We start from the raw sequence: 20,489 nt of genomic DNA on the forward strand, positions 1-20,489 counted from the left end.
AGCCCAGTCTGAGAGTGTATGAAGTATTCATGAGGATACGTGTAATTCTCCAAAGATGCAATATGTTGCCCTCAAATATTACACAGCGGGTTCCTGAATATAACACTGCTGGCGAAAAATATGTGCCCGGGTTAACAAACACGGTGGATTTCAGTAAATGTTGTTCGCGCTCGCTGTTCCTAGCATAACTGGAGGCAACCTGCTTACCTCTCGTCTCCTAAAAATGCGGCTGTTGGCCCAGTTGGTTTCTTCTCCTCAGGCCGCAGGCGCTGACGTGCATGCAGTAAACACTGCATAACGAAGTGGCATGTGGGGAAAGTATGAGTGCTACTAAAATTCCAATTGGAGAGTATTGGAGTGCCACTAGATTTTGAAAGATTCTAAGAGCAAATCTGTCGTTATTATTCGTAACAAGATTCCCGGTCATTAATCATTAGTTCCTGAGCACCCCCATAAGTCACAATAATATACTTCACATGATCTTATAATCAATATGAGCCCACACAAATATTTTCTGAGACACATTTAACAAATACACTACTGGCCATTAAAATTGATACACCACGAAGATGACTTGCTACAGACGCGAAATTTAAGACCGGAAGAAGATACTGTGATATGCAAGTGATTAGCTTTTCAGAGCATTCAAACGAGGTTGGCGCCGGTGGCGACACCTACAACGTGCTGACGTGAGGAAAGTTTCCAACCGGTTTCTCATACACAAACAACCGTTGACCGGCTTGCCTGGTGAATCGTTGTTGTGATGCCTCGTGTAAGGAGGAGAAATGCGTACCATCACGTTTCCGACTTTGATAAAGGTCCGATTGTAGCCTATCGCGATTGAGGTTTATCGTATCGCGACATTCCTGCTCGCGTTGGTCGAAATCCAACGATTGTTAGCAGAATATGGAATCGGTGGGTTCAGGAGCGTAATACGGAACGCCGTGCTGGATCCCAACGGCCTCGTATCACTAGCAGTCGAGATGACAGGCATCTTATCCGCATGGCTGTAAGGGATCTTGCAACCACATCTCGAACCCTGCGTCGACAGATAGGGACGTTTGCAAGACAACCATCTGCACGAACAGGTCGACGACATTTGTAGCAGCATGGACTATAAACTCGGAGACCATGGCTGCGGTTACCCTTGATGCTGCATCACAGACAGGAGCGCCTGCGATGGTGTACTCAACGACGAACCTGGGTGCACGAAAGGCAAAACGTCATTTTTTCGGATGAATCCAGGTTCTGTTTACAGCATTTTGATGGTCGCATCCGTGTTTGGCGAAATCGCGGTGAACGCACATTGGAAGCGTGTATTCATCGCCATACTGGCGTATCACCCTGCGTGATGGTATGGGGTGCCGTTGGTTACACGTCTCGGTCACCTCTTGTTCACATTGACGGCACTTTGAACAATGGACGTTACATTTCCGATGTGTTTCGACCCGTGGCTGTATCCTTTATTCGATCCCTGCGAAACCCTACATTTCAGCAGGATAATGCACGACCACATGTTGAAGGTCCTGTACGGGCCTTTCTGGATACAGAAAATGTTAGACTGCTGCCCTGGCCAGCACATTCTCCAGATCTCTCGCCAATTGAAAACGGCTGGTCAATGGTGGCCGTGCAACTGGCTCGTCACAATACGCCAGTCACTACTCTCGATGAACTGTGGTATCGTGTTGAAGCTGCATGGGCAGCTGTACCTGTACACGCCATCCAAGCTCTGTTTGACTCAATGCCCAGGTGTATCAAGGCCGTTATTACGGCCAGAGGTGGTTGTTCTGGATACTGATTTCTCAGAATCTATGCACCCAGAGTGCGTGAAAATGTAATCACATGTTAGTTGTAATATAATACATTGTCCAATGAATACCCGTTCATCATCTGAATTTCTTCTTGGTGTAGCAATTTTAATGGTCAGTCGTGTAATTCCATGTTTACGCAGAGTTACGCTTGACACTAATTCAAGTGTTGCCACCTCGAAAACCAATCGTAGACTGATTTGGATTAACACAACATCGCACAAGAACGTCATCCGAGGCAACTCTAACGAATTATTCAGTCTTAACGTGATATCACAATTTAAAGGCGGATTCAAAATATTTCCTCCTCCTAATCGTCTCGTAGATTAGTAGTGAGCTATCTTAGCACTTTTGCGCCTGTCCTCTCAGGGCGCATATGTTATTGGTCCACCCTTTCCATCAATAAGTACTGACAGTAACTAAAATTTGTAATAATCATTTCCTGCTGAATTGATTGATATTGAAATTATTAACAAGTTTTCAGTGGAAGTAACGTCATCAGCACAGTTACAGCTGTATATTAATATTTAAGCAGCATATATACATAATAAAATATGCGCTTCTCGGCGCCCAGCGTGGCAGGTGAATCCCTACAGTCTCTCTGTGCTCCAGTACGATACGGCTTTTGCTCGCCCGGTCGTTTGCAGGTTATGTGACCATTTGGCGCGTCGTTTGATGAGTCTGCCTTGTGATCCCACCCACTCGCTAGCCTCCCATAGTAAAATCTTCCTATACTGTGCACTAAAATGTACCAACATAAAATCTAATAACTGTGGGCAGTGGTGTGGCTTAAACGCCATAAACGGACGGGCGATAAGTTATCCAGCTTGCGCGAATAATCATTCCTCGCGTGCGAGAGGTACTTCGAAGCTGTTACCCTGGGTTGGAAACCTACTCACATCGAAGTAGGTACACGTACGGTACGTACCGACCGAATATCGCTTAGTGAAAGCACGATTAAATCTGTTAGAGATGAGCATAAGTGCTTTAGTTGATACAATTAACATACATCCAACATTAGATCAAATTACAACTTAATGACTGAGGTCGGTGTTCATTTTTTCAGTTATTTATGCTAATGTCCTAATCATCTATATGCAAATACATAGCGCTATATTAAAACTGTCGGTGCTGATGCAACATTAACAGCGTGTCATTTGCGAGAGCTGAGTAACAGGTGTAATTTTAAGGGCAAATGACCTGTCATAAATCTGTTGAAGAGTGGAAATGAAAAACGTTTAATGTCTCAAATCCGATATTTGTCTGGAGGATGGAAAGGTCTGTCTGCACACAACTGATATATAGCCAGAAAACTTAGAAGGTATTCTGATGCCGTAGTGTTAAAGCCTCACCGCTACAAAGCCAGACACATTAGGAAACAAATATTTTATTAAGAATGTTAAGAGTGCCATAGCAGGCAAAGGACCTGGCTCTAGGTCCGTAAAGTAAACTTAGAAGTTAATTCTTCTTGCAGAGAAGAAAATAGCAACCAACCACAGATAATAATATTTATTTACACAAATAGCGCCGTTGCCGGTTTCGAACCGACAAGCTCACCATTTTTTTATCACTGTCACGAATATGGATGAAAAAATTGGGCGACTTCGGTGGAGGCAATTAATTTTTTTATTGAACAATTAAAAAGTAAAATCCTACGTTGAAGTTGGTAGTCTCATAACATAAAAAGTAATGTACATGTTTTCAGCATGTACGTGAATTCTTATTTGCGAGACGCGTGCTAAAGTCGCAGGTTCGGATCCTGCCTCGGGCATGGATGTGTGTGATGTTCTTAGGTTAGTTATGTTTAAGTAGTTCTAAGTTCCAGGGGACTGGTGACCTCAGATGTTAAGTCCCATAGTGCTCAGAGCCAATTGAAACATTTGCGAGATGCGCACACAGAGTAAATTAACAGCAATGATTTGGCTCTCTGGACTGATTCCTCAAGTCACGCCTGATTTACAGCCTGATTATGTGTCTTGTCTCGTGGTGCAATTTTTCCGTCGAGATTGGCATCCACATGCCACGGTGGCACTATTGTTGGAGAGCGCACCAGTTTCAAAAGGCCGCAACAGCCCGTAACTTATCAGATCTATCAGCCACCAGTGAATTTGTTTAAAGTCGATCCATTTTGATACATAAATACTGTACCTCCATTTTTAAAAATTAATACTTGTTTATTGTTATGTTAGTGGCTACTAATATGTGGCTTTGTTTGATGACCAACGGGCACTATTCTTATAAATGGGCGAATAACTTTTTTGAAGTCAAATGTTATTTTATGTGAACAACTTACGTGCCTCTCCGTGTATACAGGCTGTTTAAAGAATGTTGCATGTTCTTACAGGGAATATACTTCCCAAAACTAGAAAAAGTGTATAAAAATACTGGAAACAAATACTTGATCAGATATGATGTATTTTACTTGTATGGAAAGCGGTCAGTATAAGTAGCGTAGGCTCCCCCATGTTTACGTTCGTTGCTTGCTTCTTATTGGTTGTTTTTTCTCTGTACTAGGTCCTCCATGAGTCTGTTAGAGATAGCACTTGCAAATGTCTCCCCTTCATTAGCTGTGGCCAAGATACTGATTAGAGTTCGTGCTGACACCAGATCTACATTAGTGTTTACTTGGAATGTGAACAAAATAAACAGAGAAATGGATCTTAATTTTCCAGGCGAGAAACAGCAAACATAGAATTCTGCTTTATGTAGCTAACTGCATTAACTGTCACTTACCATGCTCAGCGTAAGAAGTCCTAAACGTAGTGAGACTCGTACAGATCTGGGCTGATACAGTAAGACAGCAACCACGTCTTGGTAGGTGCAAATTCCTAGAGGTCGTCGAAACAAGGCTTCAGTTTTGCTTTAATAGCTGTGATAGCAACGATTGCTACTGATAGGACAATCCTCATTACCAGACAATAAAAGACACTGTTAATCACCAACTTCTGTGCGACAAATACCCGCAGTATTGGGGAAAGCTGCTCTTAGTGGAGGACAAAGGAAGTGATTTATGACAGACAGGGTCCCACCCATTTCCTACCCCTCGTGCGGTAGCACTCCAACAAACGTTTATTGACAGATGAATCAGTCGATGTGGCCTAGCAGCGTGGCCTCCTTTTTCAGGTGGCCTTAGTCTCAGACTTCTGGCTGTCGGGACATTTAAAGGCGATGGCATGTAGCATACACATCGGCAACGTGCACACGTTAAAGGAGTGTGTGTGTGTCTTGAATGCGTGTAATGAAATCAGGCGTAGAATGTGTATTGGCTCGAGTTGGTGATTCAGGGTGGGTGGGGGCTAAAGAACGCATAAGAAGGAGTAGTAACCGTATGGATTATCTTCTGTAGTGTCAAGACGGATGACTATCGTAAGACAGCAAGGCCCATATCTGACACAGCTTTTGTTTCCTGTCATGTTTGTTACCCCTTTTTTCTAGTTTTGGCCAGTACTGGTTACAGCTCAGTCACCAGTATCTGGAGAGAATGTCAAGAAATCCTTTGCATTTCCTGGATATGTTGTGCACGATGTGTTAGATGGTTCAGGGTGTTCTGGCTCAAATACAAGGTTGCTTGGGCAATTCTCCATCTGAAAAGGAAGTCAGTGCAGAGTCTTTAAGGTAGGTGGATTTTTATCACTGTCTCCTACGTAAGTAGAGGCAGATTGAAGCCTGGATGTTTAGGCCGGTTTTTATACTGGTGGTAGGTGCTCGAGCGTGCAGTAATACGGTTTGGGGGTCTGTTCCTGTTTGAGCTAGAAACAGGGGAGAAAAGCTCTGGTCCAGCCCTGATCAGCGGAAGTTTGTGGAGCCATTCGAACATCTGTTTTACTGTAGCTATATCACAGTATGTCAAGCAAGGTTTGGAAGACGTACCGGAGCTGGTGCACAGGCAAATTGTGCGTATCGATTAATTCATTTTGCAAAAGATTTTAATTGGGCTAAAACTAACGCTCAGATAATGACACCATTTGTATGTGCACCGTTCGGATTTTCCGTGCAAGAAGAGTAACTTACACAAGTCCGGAAGGAACGAGACTGATGGTTCAGATTTGGTCCACCGGTGTACTGGACCTTGGTTTAAAATAAGTGTCACGTCTGAAAAAAATACTGATTAGATTTTACGTGCAAAAAAGTTTTTCTGCGAGGTTTTTGAAGCGCGGCAGTTCTATATTTCAGACTTCTGCGGATCGATTCAAAATTTGAAAGTAGACAAATACATGTAGTTCATGGTTGTCCTGTTTTGTGAAAGCTTTGTCCGTCGCCACAATAGAACGGTCTAAAGTTGCACATAAAGTTTATGTAAAGTCCGGTTTTATGCGAATCGCTCGAGCTGAGACGGTTTAAAATGAAACATAATGATAAAAAATTATTCTTAAAGTAATCATAACAAGTGTTATCAAAATTTCCATCTTTTGGGTTTTATGTGCGAAAAATCATGCGTTTGCGTATAAAACTGATGCGTAGAAATGCGTTGTATTATAAGCGCTGTATTTGCATATAAAGGGTGTTTCAAAAACACGTTTCGAACGCTTGTATTTATTAAAAATAAAAGATAAAACTATAAATCTTCCTACACGTATTTATGAGTCGCTCAGGATTCTTTCCTTCATACACATCCTGTCTCTACAAACTGTCGATACTATCTCCGAATGTTCCACCAATTGAGTTTGGTGCCTCGTCCTGAAACGTCTATGAACTATAATCACTGAATTACACTTCGCAAACTCGTGGACACAAAATGATTTCTGCTGAGGAGTAACCATTTTGCAACATGGCACGGTAATAAAGCAAAAAGAAGGCAACCGACATCTAGCGGTAACGAATATCAACTAGACAATGTATTTTTCTCCAGCAACCGAGCGGTGACGCATGATAGGTAGTTTTGACAACATAAGATATTACAATACGTATATTCTTTCTGAAACACAGTTAATTAACAAAATAGTTTATTACAGTTTATTGCGTTTTATTGCTTATGCGTTACAGATTTTCCTCACCAGTGGCTTAAAATCATCGAAAAATCTTCGGACGTTCGAAAATACTTCATGTACCAAACCAGTACTATCCCCAGCCCTGTACAAAATGATACTGTTAGATTTGAACATTTAAAGCTTTATTAATGACCACACAGAAAATTAAAATAACCCGAAAACTGCTACAAAAACTGACAAAAAATCACCTTATTTCTAATCAAAAGAAAATGTTTTACTGGGTTTCCTTCAGAAACTACTACGCTGTCTCGTAGAAAATTTGTTTTCTGTCAAAACAATCTTAAGTCCAGTTTTCGTACAGGATTGAAAAGCTAGTAGTATTTTGTCGTGCATACATTTTAGCAGATAAACGGCTTTCTTTTTCAGCGAGTCGTATTCATAATTAATTCGGATTGGTTCCAGAATGAGATTTCCACTCTGCAGCGGAGTGTGCGCTGATACGAAACTTTCTGGCAGATTTAAACTGTGTTCCGGACCGAGACTCGAACTCGGGACCTTTGCCTTTCGCGGGCACGTGCTTTACCATCTGAGCTACCCAAGCACGACTGACAGTTTCACTTCTGCCAATACCTCGTCTCCTACCTTCCAAACTTTACAGAAGCTCTCCTCGCAGGACCACTTGGGACATCGTCACAAATAGGAAGCTCCAGGATGTCCACCGAGCGAGGTGGCGCTGTGGTTAGCATACTGGACACGTATTCAGGAGGACACCGGTTCAAACCCGCGTCCGGCCGTCCATTTTAGGTTTTCCGTGATTTAGGGAAATCACGTAAGGCAAATGCCAGGATTGTTCCTTCGAAAGGGTACGGCTGCTTTCCTACTCCGTTCTTTGTTCAGCAGGCTTGTGCTCAGTCTTTATTGACCTCGATGTCGGCGTGACGTTAAACAATCTCCTCCACAGGGTTATCCAGTGTCTTATTAACGTCATGTCACAATGCTTCCTATCCTTTGAGTTCAAATGGAGTGGCTTGGCTTTGTGTGTCGGTAAGCTGCAGCCTTTAGCCAGCCTGTGATGCGTATAGAGTTGGATGTTACAGGTTAACTACTGGCCAGCACAGTGTCAGTGTGGTACAGCGGAGCGTGTTGTGTCGCAGGTGAGCGCAGAGTGCTGGGGCGGCGTGCGCGGAGAGCGGCTGTGGTCTCTGTGGGGCGGCTTCATGCGGCGCGCGCACCGCGAGCTGGTGGCGGCGTCGCAGGGGAAGCCGCCCACCGCAGTCCTCGTGTGGAGCAGCGAGCTGACCGCGCCGCACAACCTGCGCCGCTACTTCGACCCCAGCACGCACGTCGTACAGGTGGGCGCTCACTCTTGTTGTGGTCCTTCAGTCCCAAGTGGTTTGACGCAGCTCTCCACGCTACTCCATCCTGTGAAAGCCTCTTCATCGCAGAATAACAACAACTTTCTTCCTTCTGAATCTGCTACACATACGCGCGCGTACGCGCCCGCGTATATATATATATATATGTATGTATGTGTGTGTGTGTGTGTGTGTGTGTGTGTGTGTGTGTGTGTGTGTGTGTGTGTGTGTGTGTGTACCAGATTATACTTCCCTCCATTGTTAAATTGGTTATCCTTGTCTCAGAATGTGTCTTGTCAACCGATACCTTCTTCTAATCAGGTTGAGACAAAAACTCTCCCCCCCCCCCCCCCCCCCATTTCTATTCAGCACCCGTATTAGTTACGTGGTCTACCCATCCAGTCTTCAGCGTTATTCTGTAGCACCACATTTCATAAGCTTCTAGTCCTTTCTTGAACTGTTTATTTAATTTTCACTTCCATACATGTCTACACTCCATAAAAATACGTTCAGAAAAGACGTCTTTGCACTAAAGTCAATATTCGATGTTAGCGAACTTCTTTTCTTTCGGGAACGCATTTCTTCCCATTGCGTGCCAGTCTACATTTTATATAATCTCTACTTTGGCCGTCATCAATTATTCTGCTGCCGAAATAGCAAAATTAATTCCTACATCTTCGTGATTACTCTGCTACTCGCAATAAAGTGCCTGGCAGAGGGTTCAATGAACCACCTTCAAGTTGTCTCTCTACCGTTCCACTCTCGAACGGCACGCGGAAAAACGAGCAGTTAAATTTTTCTGTGCGAGCCCTGATTTCTTATTTTATCCTGATCGTTTCTCCCTATGTAGGTGGGTGCCAACAATGTTTTCGGAATCTGAGGAGAAAACTGCTGATTGAAATTTCATGAGAAGATCCCGTCGCAACAAAAAAACGCCTTTGTTTTGATGATTGCCACTCCAATTAACGTATCATGTCTATGACACTATCTCCCCTATTCCCCGATAATACAAAACGACCTGCCTTCTTCTAATTTTTTGATGTCATCCATCAGTCCCACCTGTTGCGGATTCCACACCGCACAGCAATACTCAAGAATAGGGCGGACAAGCGTGGTGTAAGTAGTCTCTTTAGTAGACCTGTTGCACCTTCTAAGTGTTCTGCCAGTGACTCGTAGTCTTTGGTTTGCTCTACCCACAATATTATCTATGTTAACGTTCCAATTTAGGTTATTTGTAATTGTAATCCCTAACTATTCAGTTGAATTTACAGCCTTCAGATTTGTGTGACTTATCGCGAAATATAAATTTAGCGTATTTCTTTTAGTACTCATGTGAATAACTTCACACTTTTCTTATTCAGAGTCAATTGCTACTTATCGCACCATACAGATATCTTATCTAAATCATTTTGCAAATCTTTTTGAGCATCTGATGACTTTAGAAGACGGTAAATGACAGCATCATCTGGAAACAATCTAAGAGAGCTACTCAGATTGCCTCCTATGTCGTTAATATAGATCAGGAACAATACAGGGCCTATAACACTTCCTTGGGGAACGCCGGATATTATGTCTGCTTTACTCGATGACTTTCCGTCTATTACTACGAACTGTGACCTTTGACAGGAAATCACGAATCCAGTCGCACAACTGAGGCGTTACTCCGTAGGCACGCAGTTTGGTTAGAAGACGCTTGTTAGGAACGCTGTCGAAAGCCTTCTGGAAATCTAAAAATATGGAATCAATTTGACATTCACTGACGATAACACTTACTACTTCATGAGTGTAAAGAGCTTTAAATGTCTCATTTCCTAATCTAATTCCTTCAGCATCGCCTGATACAACTAGACTATATTCCATTATCCTTGTTCTGCTTTTGTTGATATTCATCTTAGACCCTCCTTTCAGTTCACTGTCTATTCCGTTCAACTGCGCTTCAAAGTTCTCTGGTGTCTCTGACAGGATTACAATGTTATCAGCAAACCTCAAGGTTTTTCTTTTCCCTGGATTTAAATTCCTTCTCAGAATTTATCTTTTGTTTGCCTTACTACTTGATCAATATACAGATTGAATAACATCGGGGATAGACTACAACACTGTCTCGCTCCCTTCTCAACCCTGCTTCCCTTTCGTGGCTCTTTACTCATATAACTGCAGTCTGTGCAAGTTGTAAATAACCTTTCGATCCATGGATTTTCACCTGCTACCTTCAGAACTTCAAAGGGAGTATTCCAGTCAACATCGTCAAAATATTTCTCGAAGCTCTACTCCAGTGCTATAAACATCGGTTTGCCTTTCCTCAACTTATCTCCTAAGACTGCCTCGCTTGTTCCAACATTTCTCTGGAATCCTGACTGATCTTCGCCGATTTCGGCTCCTGTCAGTTTTTCCATTCTTCTATAAAGTTGTGCCAGTATTGTGCACTCACTCACCACCCCGCACTAAGCTTTTATTCTAGTTTGTATACTCCAGTTTTATTGCCTGGGCCGGAAAAGGCGACTAGACTTAGACTGATTGCGTCAGTTCATGTAGTTCCTTTTAAAAAGTGCTTGTAGAGCTTATGATAATGCAGTAAGTACGTTAACCCCCCCCCATGTTCAAAGTTAAGAACTCAGGACCTGCTTAGAACTCCCAATGTAGTCTGTATATAAACTCATGAGCGAGCTGCAAGTCCCCACGCCGCCTACCCAGCTACGCCACAAGGTGCTCCTGAAGGCTGTCCAACAACGTTGTCCCGGTCCTTCCGGGGCGTCCGCTTTAAATCAGTGCCGAAGCTGTGTGCAGATACTTCCGGCCACTCGTTATTTTTAGAGAAATGAATTAACACTGTATAGAACACAGGGGCGACTGCCTCCTGAAATAAAACGTTAGACAGTAAATTACATTAACGTAAGAACGGGCGTCACCGATCAGAAATCTGATATCTAATACAAATATGGAGCAAGAATGCGTGTTACCTGAATACATGCTCATCTACAATACACTCCTCAACGGATGAGCGTGTTCAAATATGATTTCCAACGCAGTATGATCTAGTGGCTAGCGTTGCTGCCTCTGGATCACGGGATCCGTTTAGATTCCCGGCCGGGTCGGGGATTTTCTCTGCCCGGGGTCTGGGTGTTTGTGTGTCCTCATCCTTTCTTTATCATTCGTGACAGAGGCTAGATGGGACACTGAAAAAATTGGACTGTGTATGGGTGCTGATGACCGCGCGTAGTTGAGCGCCCAACAGAACCATCATCATAATCATCGTCGTAGTCATCATCATAATCATCGTCGTAGTCATCATCATAATCATCGTCGTAGTCATCATCATAATCATCGTCGTAGTCATCATCATAATCATCGTCGTAGTCATCATCATAATCATCGTCGTAGTCATCATCATAATCATCGTCGTAGTCATCATCATAATCATCGTCGTAGTCATCATCATAATCATCGTCGTAGTCATCATCATAATCATCGTCGTAGTCATCATCATAATCATCGTCGTAGTCATCATCATAATCATCGTCGTAGTCATCATCATAATCATCGTCGTAGTCATCATCATAATCATCGTCGTAGTCATCATCATAATCATCGTCGTAGTCATCATCATAATCATCGTCGTAGTCATCATCATAATCATCGTCGTAGTCATCATCATAATCATCGTCGCAGTCATCATCATAATCATCGTCGCAGTCATCATCATAATCATCGTCGCAGTCATCATCATAATCATCGTCGCAGTCATCATCATCATCATCCAACACAGTACAGTGCAATTATTCTTTAGAATTAATAACTAATTCCTTCGTTGTTTCCTCTAGGAGGTGAAAGATTTTTGATGGGCTGCGAAGAAACGCAACAAATCTTACTATACGAGGAGTGTTCAAAGAGCAGGGTGGAAATGGTACTTCTGCGTGAGGAAATGCACTGTCTTTGAATTTAACCCCGAATGCCATTTTCTTTTTAAATGCAGCCTCGCAGTGTCTCACTGTGGGCGATATGAAGTAAAGTAGACTTAAAATACGAGGTCTTCAACCCATTCTCCATTCTCCATTTTCTAATTTTTATTTATATTCTCCATTTCCCTTAATAAATTGAACAATAGCAAGCTGCAAAACACAGGAATCATTCCAGGCGTGACTGTTAACGTACTTCGCAGTAATGTGTCTCCGTACTGAAACTGTTGCAACTGACTGTGGAATAATACATGCGACTTCTCCACAGTTGCTACTCGTACCACCACGTACTCCACGCCTGCAAATGTAGTGCAGAATGCAATGCACAAAAGAATGAATGTCGTCTGTCAGCCGTTGAAATTTTTTACTTTCGTCGTGAACTAAACCTTTTTTTTGTATGGCGTTGAAAATCCTATTCCGTAGGAATTTTGTGATATCTGTGGATTATGCGACTGCATAACAGAGATTGGGAATAGTCATCTATTCTGTTCCTTGCATTCATTTTTAAAGGTCTGTGCGATAGTTCGCTGGAGTGCCTCTTTGTGTGCAAACAGCCAGTGGACCTGCGAACAAATAGCGAAGGGTAACAGCGCTGACCAGACTCTGCTGAACAGAACTCTCTCTTCTCGACCGATAAACGCCTCACCGCAGTGCTAAATGAAAAGTCTCGTAGTAGCGAGTACTCGCGAGAAGGACTGTCCGCCTGTTCAGCTGAATGGTTACGCGTTTGCCTACCATGCAGCGGGGCCGGGTACGACTCCTGGCAGGGTTGGAGATTTTCTCCGCTCGTAGGCTGTGTGTTATCGTCATCTCATCACCACCGACACTCAAGTCTCCCAACGTGAATGTGGCGTCACCTGAAATAAGACTTTCAACCTGGCGGCCGAACGTACGTTTGTGTTTGTGTGTTTGTGTGTGTGTGTGTGTGTGTGTGTGTGTGTGTGTGTGTGTTTGTTTTTGTGTGTTTGTTTTTGTGTGTGTGTGTGTTTGTTTTTGTGTGTTTGTTTTTGTGTGTGTGTGTTTGTTTTTGTGTGTGTGTGTTTGTTTTTGTGTGTGTGTGTTTGTTTTTGTGTGTGTGTGTTTGTTTTTGTGTGTGTGTGTTTGTTTTTGTGTGTGTGTGTTTGTTTTTGTGTGTGTGTGTTTGTTTTTGTGTGTGTGTGTTTGTTTTTGTGTGTGTGTGTTTGTTTTTGTGTGTGTGTGTTTGTTTTTGTGTGTGTGTGTTTGTTTTTGTGTGTGTGTGTTTGTTTTTGTGTGTGTGTGTTTGTTTTTGTGTGTGTGTGTTTGTTTTTGTGTGTGTGTGTGTGTGTGTGTTTGTTTTTGTGTGTGTGTGTGTGTGTGTGTGTGTGTGTGTGTTTGTTTGTGTGTGTGTGTGTGTGTGTGTTTGTTTTTGTGTGTGTGTGTGTGTGTGTGTGTGTGTGTGTGTGTGTGTGTGTGTGTGTGTGTGTGTGTGTGTTTGTTTTTGTGTGTGTGTGTGTGTGTGTGTGTGTGTGTGTTTGTTTTTTGTGTGTGTGTGTGTGTGTGTGTTTGTTTTTGTGTGACAACAGAGCAAAGCAGAGACAGGCAGATCTTCGGCCTTCACATGCCGCGCACATTGTGTTCGCGAGCAGTTTGGCACGCCGTGGCAGGCAGTAGAGCAGTAGTAGGGTTCTTCCGGGGAAAGCCACTCCCCTCCCCTTAGCACCCTCCCCACCTTCCCACGACTTCCCCCCCCCCCTTCCCCTCCCCCTCCCGCCGAAAGAGCACTGCTCGCTCATCAGTTTAGTGGTAGACTTACTGTGAGTCGTACAGCTGGTGTTGCAGCGCTTGATGGTGGTGTATTTTGTTGTGAGCAGGTGTGGGGCGGCAGCAAGTGGAACGAGACGCTGCCCGTGCTGCTGGCGGGCTTCCGCGCCGTGGTGTCGCACGTGGACGCGTGGTACCTGGACTGCGGCTGGGGCGACTTCCGCAGCGGGGGCGCCGGGCCCTGCGGGCCCGTCGCCACGTGGCAGACCGTCTACTCGCACCGGCCCTGGGCCGCCTTCCCGTCGGGCGCGCGCTCCAGGCTGCTGGGCGGAGAGGCCTGCCTCTGGTCCGAAAAGGTCAGCCGACAGAACTAAACAAACCTGTCTAGTTGTTTTTTCCACCCTGATGGCAGATGACGCGCGCCTTGGCGGTTTCCACAAAACAACGTAGTGTGCTCGTAAGAAGTCCTCCGTTGCTTCTGTGCGCTCAGCTCACTATTAGGGACGCCACAGCGAACGTCTGCCACCCAGAGCCTGGGGGCTCTCTTCAGCCTAAATCGTTAGTGGTCTGGCCATGGGGGGACTCGCATTGCCTCGTGCTCCTCGGTCTCCCGATCTGACACCGTTGGATTTCAGTGTGTGGGGGGGCTTATGGACTGCATTGTATGCAGAACAAGTGTTAGAGGGCAGATGTATCAGAGGTCACATATCCACGCCATAGTAGAAGCTGTAACACCTGTCCTGCTCATGAACATGTGGCAAGAAATGGAGTACCGTTTCGATATCTGTGGAGCTATAAACGGAGCTAACATTGAACTGTGCCTCAAAATGTTTGAGCTGCTGTGTACAATGTTGGACAAACAAACTTACAAATTTTAATAGGTACTGAAATATAAAAGTTTTTTATTCCTCTTTCTGGGAGACCCTGTATTTACCCCAAGGAAAAATCAGCAAATTGCACACACTATACCCCATCAGTCAAAGTTCAGAGGCTGGTTTAATGAAAAATAAAGAAATGTCAACAAGATGGTTTAAATGCTTCAAGAGTTCCAAATAGTCTCTATTCTCGACCCCTCCCCCCTTACGTCCCCGGCCGCCTGAGTGTCATGCATGAACGTTCATACAACCATGTGAAAGTGAAATAAATGTCCTTTTTGGGATGTTGCTCAGCTGACACTTATTTTCTTCAATATTTGTTACGTCGTCAAAGCGTTTGACCCTCCATTTCAATTTTTACCCTTTGTCGTTCTGTGGTAGGTTCGTATCGATAAGACTAGTCGCCTGTGATTTTTTTTTTTTTTTTTTTTTCTTCTTCCCCGGTTTTGCACATCAATCAAATCGCGGCAGGTGGCCATGTGTCGTTTTTGTTGGGAAATAAAGGTGTGCGGGACAAACTTTGCATACACTTTTCTCTTCAGAACATTCTGACTTGAACGCTTGACTTGGAGTTACTGCCCCATTGCGACTTGCCACAACAGGGTTGACACACTATGGCCGTACTTTAATTCTTTAATACTGCCTTGTCACGACTGACTGGTCGACTGCACACCTGTTGTTTGCAGTTGTCAGTTCAAAATGCCACCGTAGTTCCTACTCTGATGTCCCTTGTACACCAGGAATAAAAGTGTCTCAGAACTTCCAGGATAGACGCCGTAGATGCTCTGACTGCGTTGATAAATGGGTTATTCGGCAGCGATTCTTGCGAAATTATGAACAGTACAGGGAAATATCAACTCTGGTAGGACTTAACAGTTCATGTTGTACAGGAATGAACTCCAAAGCTGGAAAACCTTCCGACAGCGGGAGGGTGTGGGGTCGGGGATGGCAGTTGGACAATGGACTGAATGGTGATGTGATTTAAGATGTCCGGTATATCACTCAGCTCTGTTCGTCCTAGTGGAGTTTTGTCCAAGGTATGTCGGTGACCCGAATTTACTTACGACCTGTTAAAATGATCGCTGCCTGACACAGTGCGAGAGCATTGTGTGTAAAGTTGCAAGTTACTACGCTGATGTTCGTGCATTATATCCTTCTACAAACAGGTTTTCCTTTTTCATTTTGTTTCTTTCACTGTCACTTGATGACAGCTGATAATCGCATTCATTGTATTAATTACAAAGTAATGTGAAAGAGATACAATGCATATCATACTACATATACTGCAGGGGTATACAAATGTTAACATTAATCATGTCTAGGATGATAATCATTCTAGGAAAAATTACGATTAACTGTTATCCCATCATGATTGCAGTATGAAAGATCTTACTGGAGTGGCATGTAATTTTCAATAAGTTTAAGGAGGAACTTAAATCACGAACATTTTGCTGTACTAGTCTCTCATATGAGTTTCGCAGCTATAAAAACGTTTAATTTACTCAACGGTCTTAGCACTTATATTCGGTCATACACACGAAAGTACTTAAATGCTAGCAAAAATAAAGTCAGTCTTATGAAACAAGCATCCAGCCTAAGAGTATGGCCCACAGTGTATCAGTCCGACGCTGTACGCACCCTATGGTCTCACTGTTAATCCTGAGTACTGAGACTACAGATCCTAATCTACATGGGATTACAGTACAGTTCTAGAGGATTTAGCTGTAGATGTGATGGCAACAGCAAAGCGAATACCATTTTCTCCCCAAATTTTGTCAATAGAACAAAGAAGAGATGGCTGGTGTTCTGTGATCAATGCCAGAAGTTCGGCTATCCTCGTCCCTGCGTATTTTCAATGTTTTTGTCCATTTCTATATGGTTGTCCGACGTCGTCCTGTCAAGCATAGAGAACTCACAATAAAATTTTGCAGTCACACCAGTGAAACGTCCTTTGACAATACTCTTGGCCCACTGTCACTTTGGAACATTTATTCAGTGTAGTGTTCGTCTTTAAAATAAATAAATGGCAACTTTAATTATATACTTCGTAGTTGGTAAAAAATATAATGTAATATGCTTCTTCTGCCAGTACGTTCTCTCGTGTGTAGGTAATGACTCGTTCATTGTGGCACCTTTTAAATTAAAACCCTGACCAGAGTTTCTTTGCTAGCTTGGAATTTAATTTTGTGATAAAGTCTGTGAAGATTATTGCACATACGGCGTTTTTTCCCATGATTGATAGTACTGAGCAAACAGCTGGCAGAAAAATGTTATCTATATAATCAATAAAGTAATCGTGAATTTTACTTATTCTGCTATGGGGCAGAGACGTGAATTCTGCTTCACTCAGCATTAAATCGCCCCTTTCATAATTTGTGCACCATTGAGTTAACTTCCGCTTATCAACATACACTTATACACTGACACCTTCCCTATATGCACTACCACACTTGCCGGCCGGCGTGGCCGTGCGGTTCTAGGTGCTTCAGTCTGGAACCGCGTGACCGCTACAGTCGCAGGTTCGAATCCTGCCTCGGGCATGGATGTGTGTGATGTCTTTAGGTTAGTTAGGTTTAAGTAGTTCTAAGTTCTAGGGGACTGATGACCATAGATGTTAAGTCCCATAGTGCTCAGAGCCATTTGAACCATTTGAACTGCCACAGTTATCTGCTCCTCGTGGTCAGTAACACTGACATCAGTAACAATTCTCGCCTCCCCCTCCTTGGATAGTGTGGCCCCTCCTTCACCCTCTCACCCTCTCGGATAGCTTGCCCGCCCCCCACCCCCTCCTTCACTCTCTCGGATAGCTTGCCCCCCCCCCCCCCCTCCTTCACCCTCGTTGCCGCCCTCTCTCGTGACCAGATAGCCAATTCGCTATGTCACGTAACACAGTGAGAATCTGCTTTTATCGTTTCGTTTTCTCGGCAGGTGGACGACCAGACGCTGGACGTCCGGCTGTGGCCGCGCGCCGCGGCGCTGGCAGAGCGTCTGTGGAGCGACCCTCCGGCGGGCGTGCACCCCGACCTGCCCCCGCCGGGCAGCCCGCAGCGGGACGAGCCGACGCTGCGGCGCGCCTACCAGCGGCTGTCGCACCACAGGGAGCGGCTGGTGGCGCGCGGCGTGCGCGCAGAGGCCATGTGGCCGCGCTACTGCCACCTCAACCCCGGCGCCTGCTTCTAGCGACAGCGAGCAGCCGCCGAAACTGGTTACTAAACGTGCAGGAACGATACACTGCCAGCTTCAGTTCAGCGTGCAGCTCAGTGAAACTTACGCATGTTTTTTCTCCTTAATTTCGTCCTCCGATCAGCGAGTTGTATGTAGCATGTTAACGAGTGGTGGGACGAAAGTGTAATGCATGTTAAAAAGACACGATTGTTAGGCTGCTTCCGATTTCATTAAGTGGGACCAACAACGAAATAAAGGAAAATCTTTGTGATATGTGGCAAACATTCTGTGATGTGGTTTTTAATGTCGATGCTGTGAAGAAAGGTGAATCTTATCACTGTTTGTGTACTGGGTGAACCTGAGGTCTAACAATTTTGTAAGTTGTTTAGGGATACTTTGAGTATTTCGGTGTAAGAGACCCATTCTATCTGGTGGCCATTTACAGATTGATGTTGAGGTGGTAATATATTCGGCTTATTACCCCTCCCCCTCAATTAACTTTGCATCAGTGAAAGTAGCTCCAAAACATCGAAAGTGTGTAACATGTAATCACTAAAACGGGCGAAACAAAAGAATTCAACGACGTTCAGAAGGAAAAAGACTGAATACTGCAACGCGAATGCCGCCACTGTGGGAAGAGCTCAGCTTAGCGCCGTTTTGCCACTCTTCCATTGCATTCAGTGAACCCATACATGAGCTGCATATTGGCCACCTCTTTAATCAGTAAAACTATCCATTCGGCTGTGTATCACTTCTGACGTGCAGCCATCACTGCAGGGGAAAACCAACAGAAACTAACATCACTGAATAAAAGCTTAAGAAGGAAGAGTATACTGGACATTACTATTATCGACAGTAAGTACCATGAGAGAGAGTAGAACAAGTATGTTTTAAAAACATACTGTCGATATTTACAACATTTGCACAATTGTGCAGATTTTTTCAGTAAAAAATGTATGGGATTTACCATGGGGTGGGTAAAACTGCCTATTAGTATGGATCTTTATCTGCAAAGATTGTCCCCACCCCTCCCCATTTCCTCGTGGATATGAGAGAGTTGTGTAGCATTTGTATTTCTAGAGCTTAGGTGAGTTTAATGGGTGTGTGTACAGGATAGTGTGTTATGTTTCGTGTTGGAGGGGGGGGGGGGTGATAGGAGGATAGATCTAGAGTGAGAAACCAGGCGCTGGCACACCAAAAGTGCATCTAACTTCCCAACAGTGTCACATGCCCTTGTGTCATGAGGCTATGGAGATGTATGAATGGAATTTAATTCAGGACAATGGTGCAAAGTCTGGTGATAAACAATTGTTACGCCACAATCTCTCCCCCCCCCCCTTACTGGCCCAATACTGACAGTGAAGATTTTGTCCTCCACAAAGATTCAAACCGACTTACCTCAGTCCAGCACCACAGCTCAGCGGCAGAGGTTGGTCATATTTTCAGTGCCATACAGAAACAAAATAAATGTGGGTAAGCAATCGAAATGCAAATATTCTACATTGATCCACCAGAGCAGACAGATTCCTCAAACCAAAATACTACTACAAAATTTCGTAAGTTGTTAGAGGACATTCACTGAGTTCGGGTTCACTCTGAGAAAGGTGTTAACTTGCCTTCCTATTTATACTGATGTGTATTGCATAGCAAGTAGCTGAGTGTAAAAACGCGTGGATCCAGTATCAGATGACGTCATCATAAGCCTAGATTTCGTGGCAATGGCAGCAGTCATGGGCAGACATATGGACAGAGTGGGTTCTCATGCAGCTAGGTGCTAAGTAACATAAAGAGCATCTATATCCGTATCAGAGCACGAAAATGGTAGACATCTAATTGTTTACAGAATAGCTACCATCACACTTGGATAATAAGCTTTATAGCATCTCTGGTGTTTAGCCGAGGTGACATGCATACAGTTGCCCATTTGAATCCTGCCCTGCCCTGCCCTGCCCTGCCCTGCACTGCCCTGCCATGTTCTTGTAGTCACCCACTGTGGCCAGAAAAAATGCGGCGCCAAGAATCGCTTCATTAGTTCATTTCGGAGCATACACACAGCACAGCACAACACCATTTAGTAATGGCAACTACAGTGCTCAATACAGTATTGTTAGATTGGCAATGATCAGACACAAAATACTGGCCATCCAAAGTATTAAAAATTCTCACTGATTAGAGTTATGGAGCCAGCGATCAGGAACAGTTACACATACACTATTTCTCTAGGAATTCCTAGTCAGTAAATTATTCTGATTATACGTAAATGTCGTCTTTGACACTGCATTTGTATACATTTTGTTCAAAGAGAACTGTTAGTCTAAATTCCCATTTGCTGGATAAAAAATGACATGAAAGTTTTAACTTATGCTATAAGCAGACAGGCAATGGCAGTATCACAAGACACTTAACTGCATAGCAAGCGGTGCGCTGGGATATTAATTCCAATACGTGCAGCATTTCGTCCAGTTTGTGCAATTATACTGAAGTCATGAAAAGAACAAGTAACGTGCATTTGTACTTAACGACGCCTTAAGTCACTTCACAGAATGTTAGTTTTATTGTGGTGGTACTGTGTTACCAAAGAAACAGTTGGACGTCGTTGTCATAAACTTCCTCTGTTGCATGCCCCTATTTGGACACTGTGGTAGGTGCACAACAACCAGGAATTTCAGTGCAATTAAATGTA

The 20,489-nt window shown here is 43.9% G+C and overlaps 1 protein-coding gene across 1 annotated transcript in view; it reads left to right on the forward strand.

The window, feature by feature from the left end:
• Positions 1-19,760, forward strand: part of LOC124616420 (probable beta-hexosaminidase fdl) — a 105,444-nt gene extending 85,684 nt beyond the window's left edge. Inside the window, exons 8-10 of the mRNA XM_047144727.1 lie at positions 7,891-8,088; positions 13,877-14,122; positions 17,570-19,760. Of these exons, the coding sequence (XP_047000683.1) occupies positions 7,891-8,088; positions 13,877-14,122; positions 17,570-17,821 (696 nt within the window). The 3' untranslated portion in view covers positions 17,822-19,760. The remainder of the gene's footprint in view (positions 1-7,890; positions 8,089-13,876; positions 14,123-17,569) is intronic.
• Positions 19,761-20,489: the final 729 nt, after the last annotated feature.

Source organism: Schistocerca americana, chromosome 5, assembly GCF_021461395.2.
Source record: "Schistocerca americana isolate TAMUIC-IGC-003095 chromosome 5, iqSchAmer2.1, whole genome shotgun sequence".
Lineage (NCBI taxonomy): Eukaryota > Metazoa > Arthropoda > Insecta > Orthoptera > Acrididae > Schistocerca > Schistocerca americana.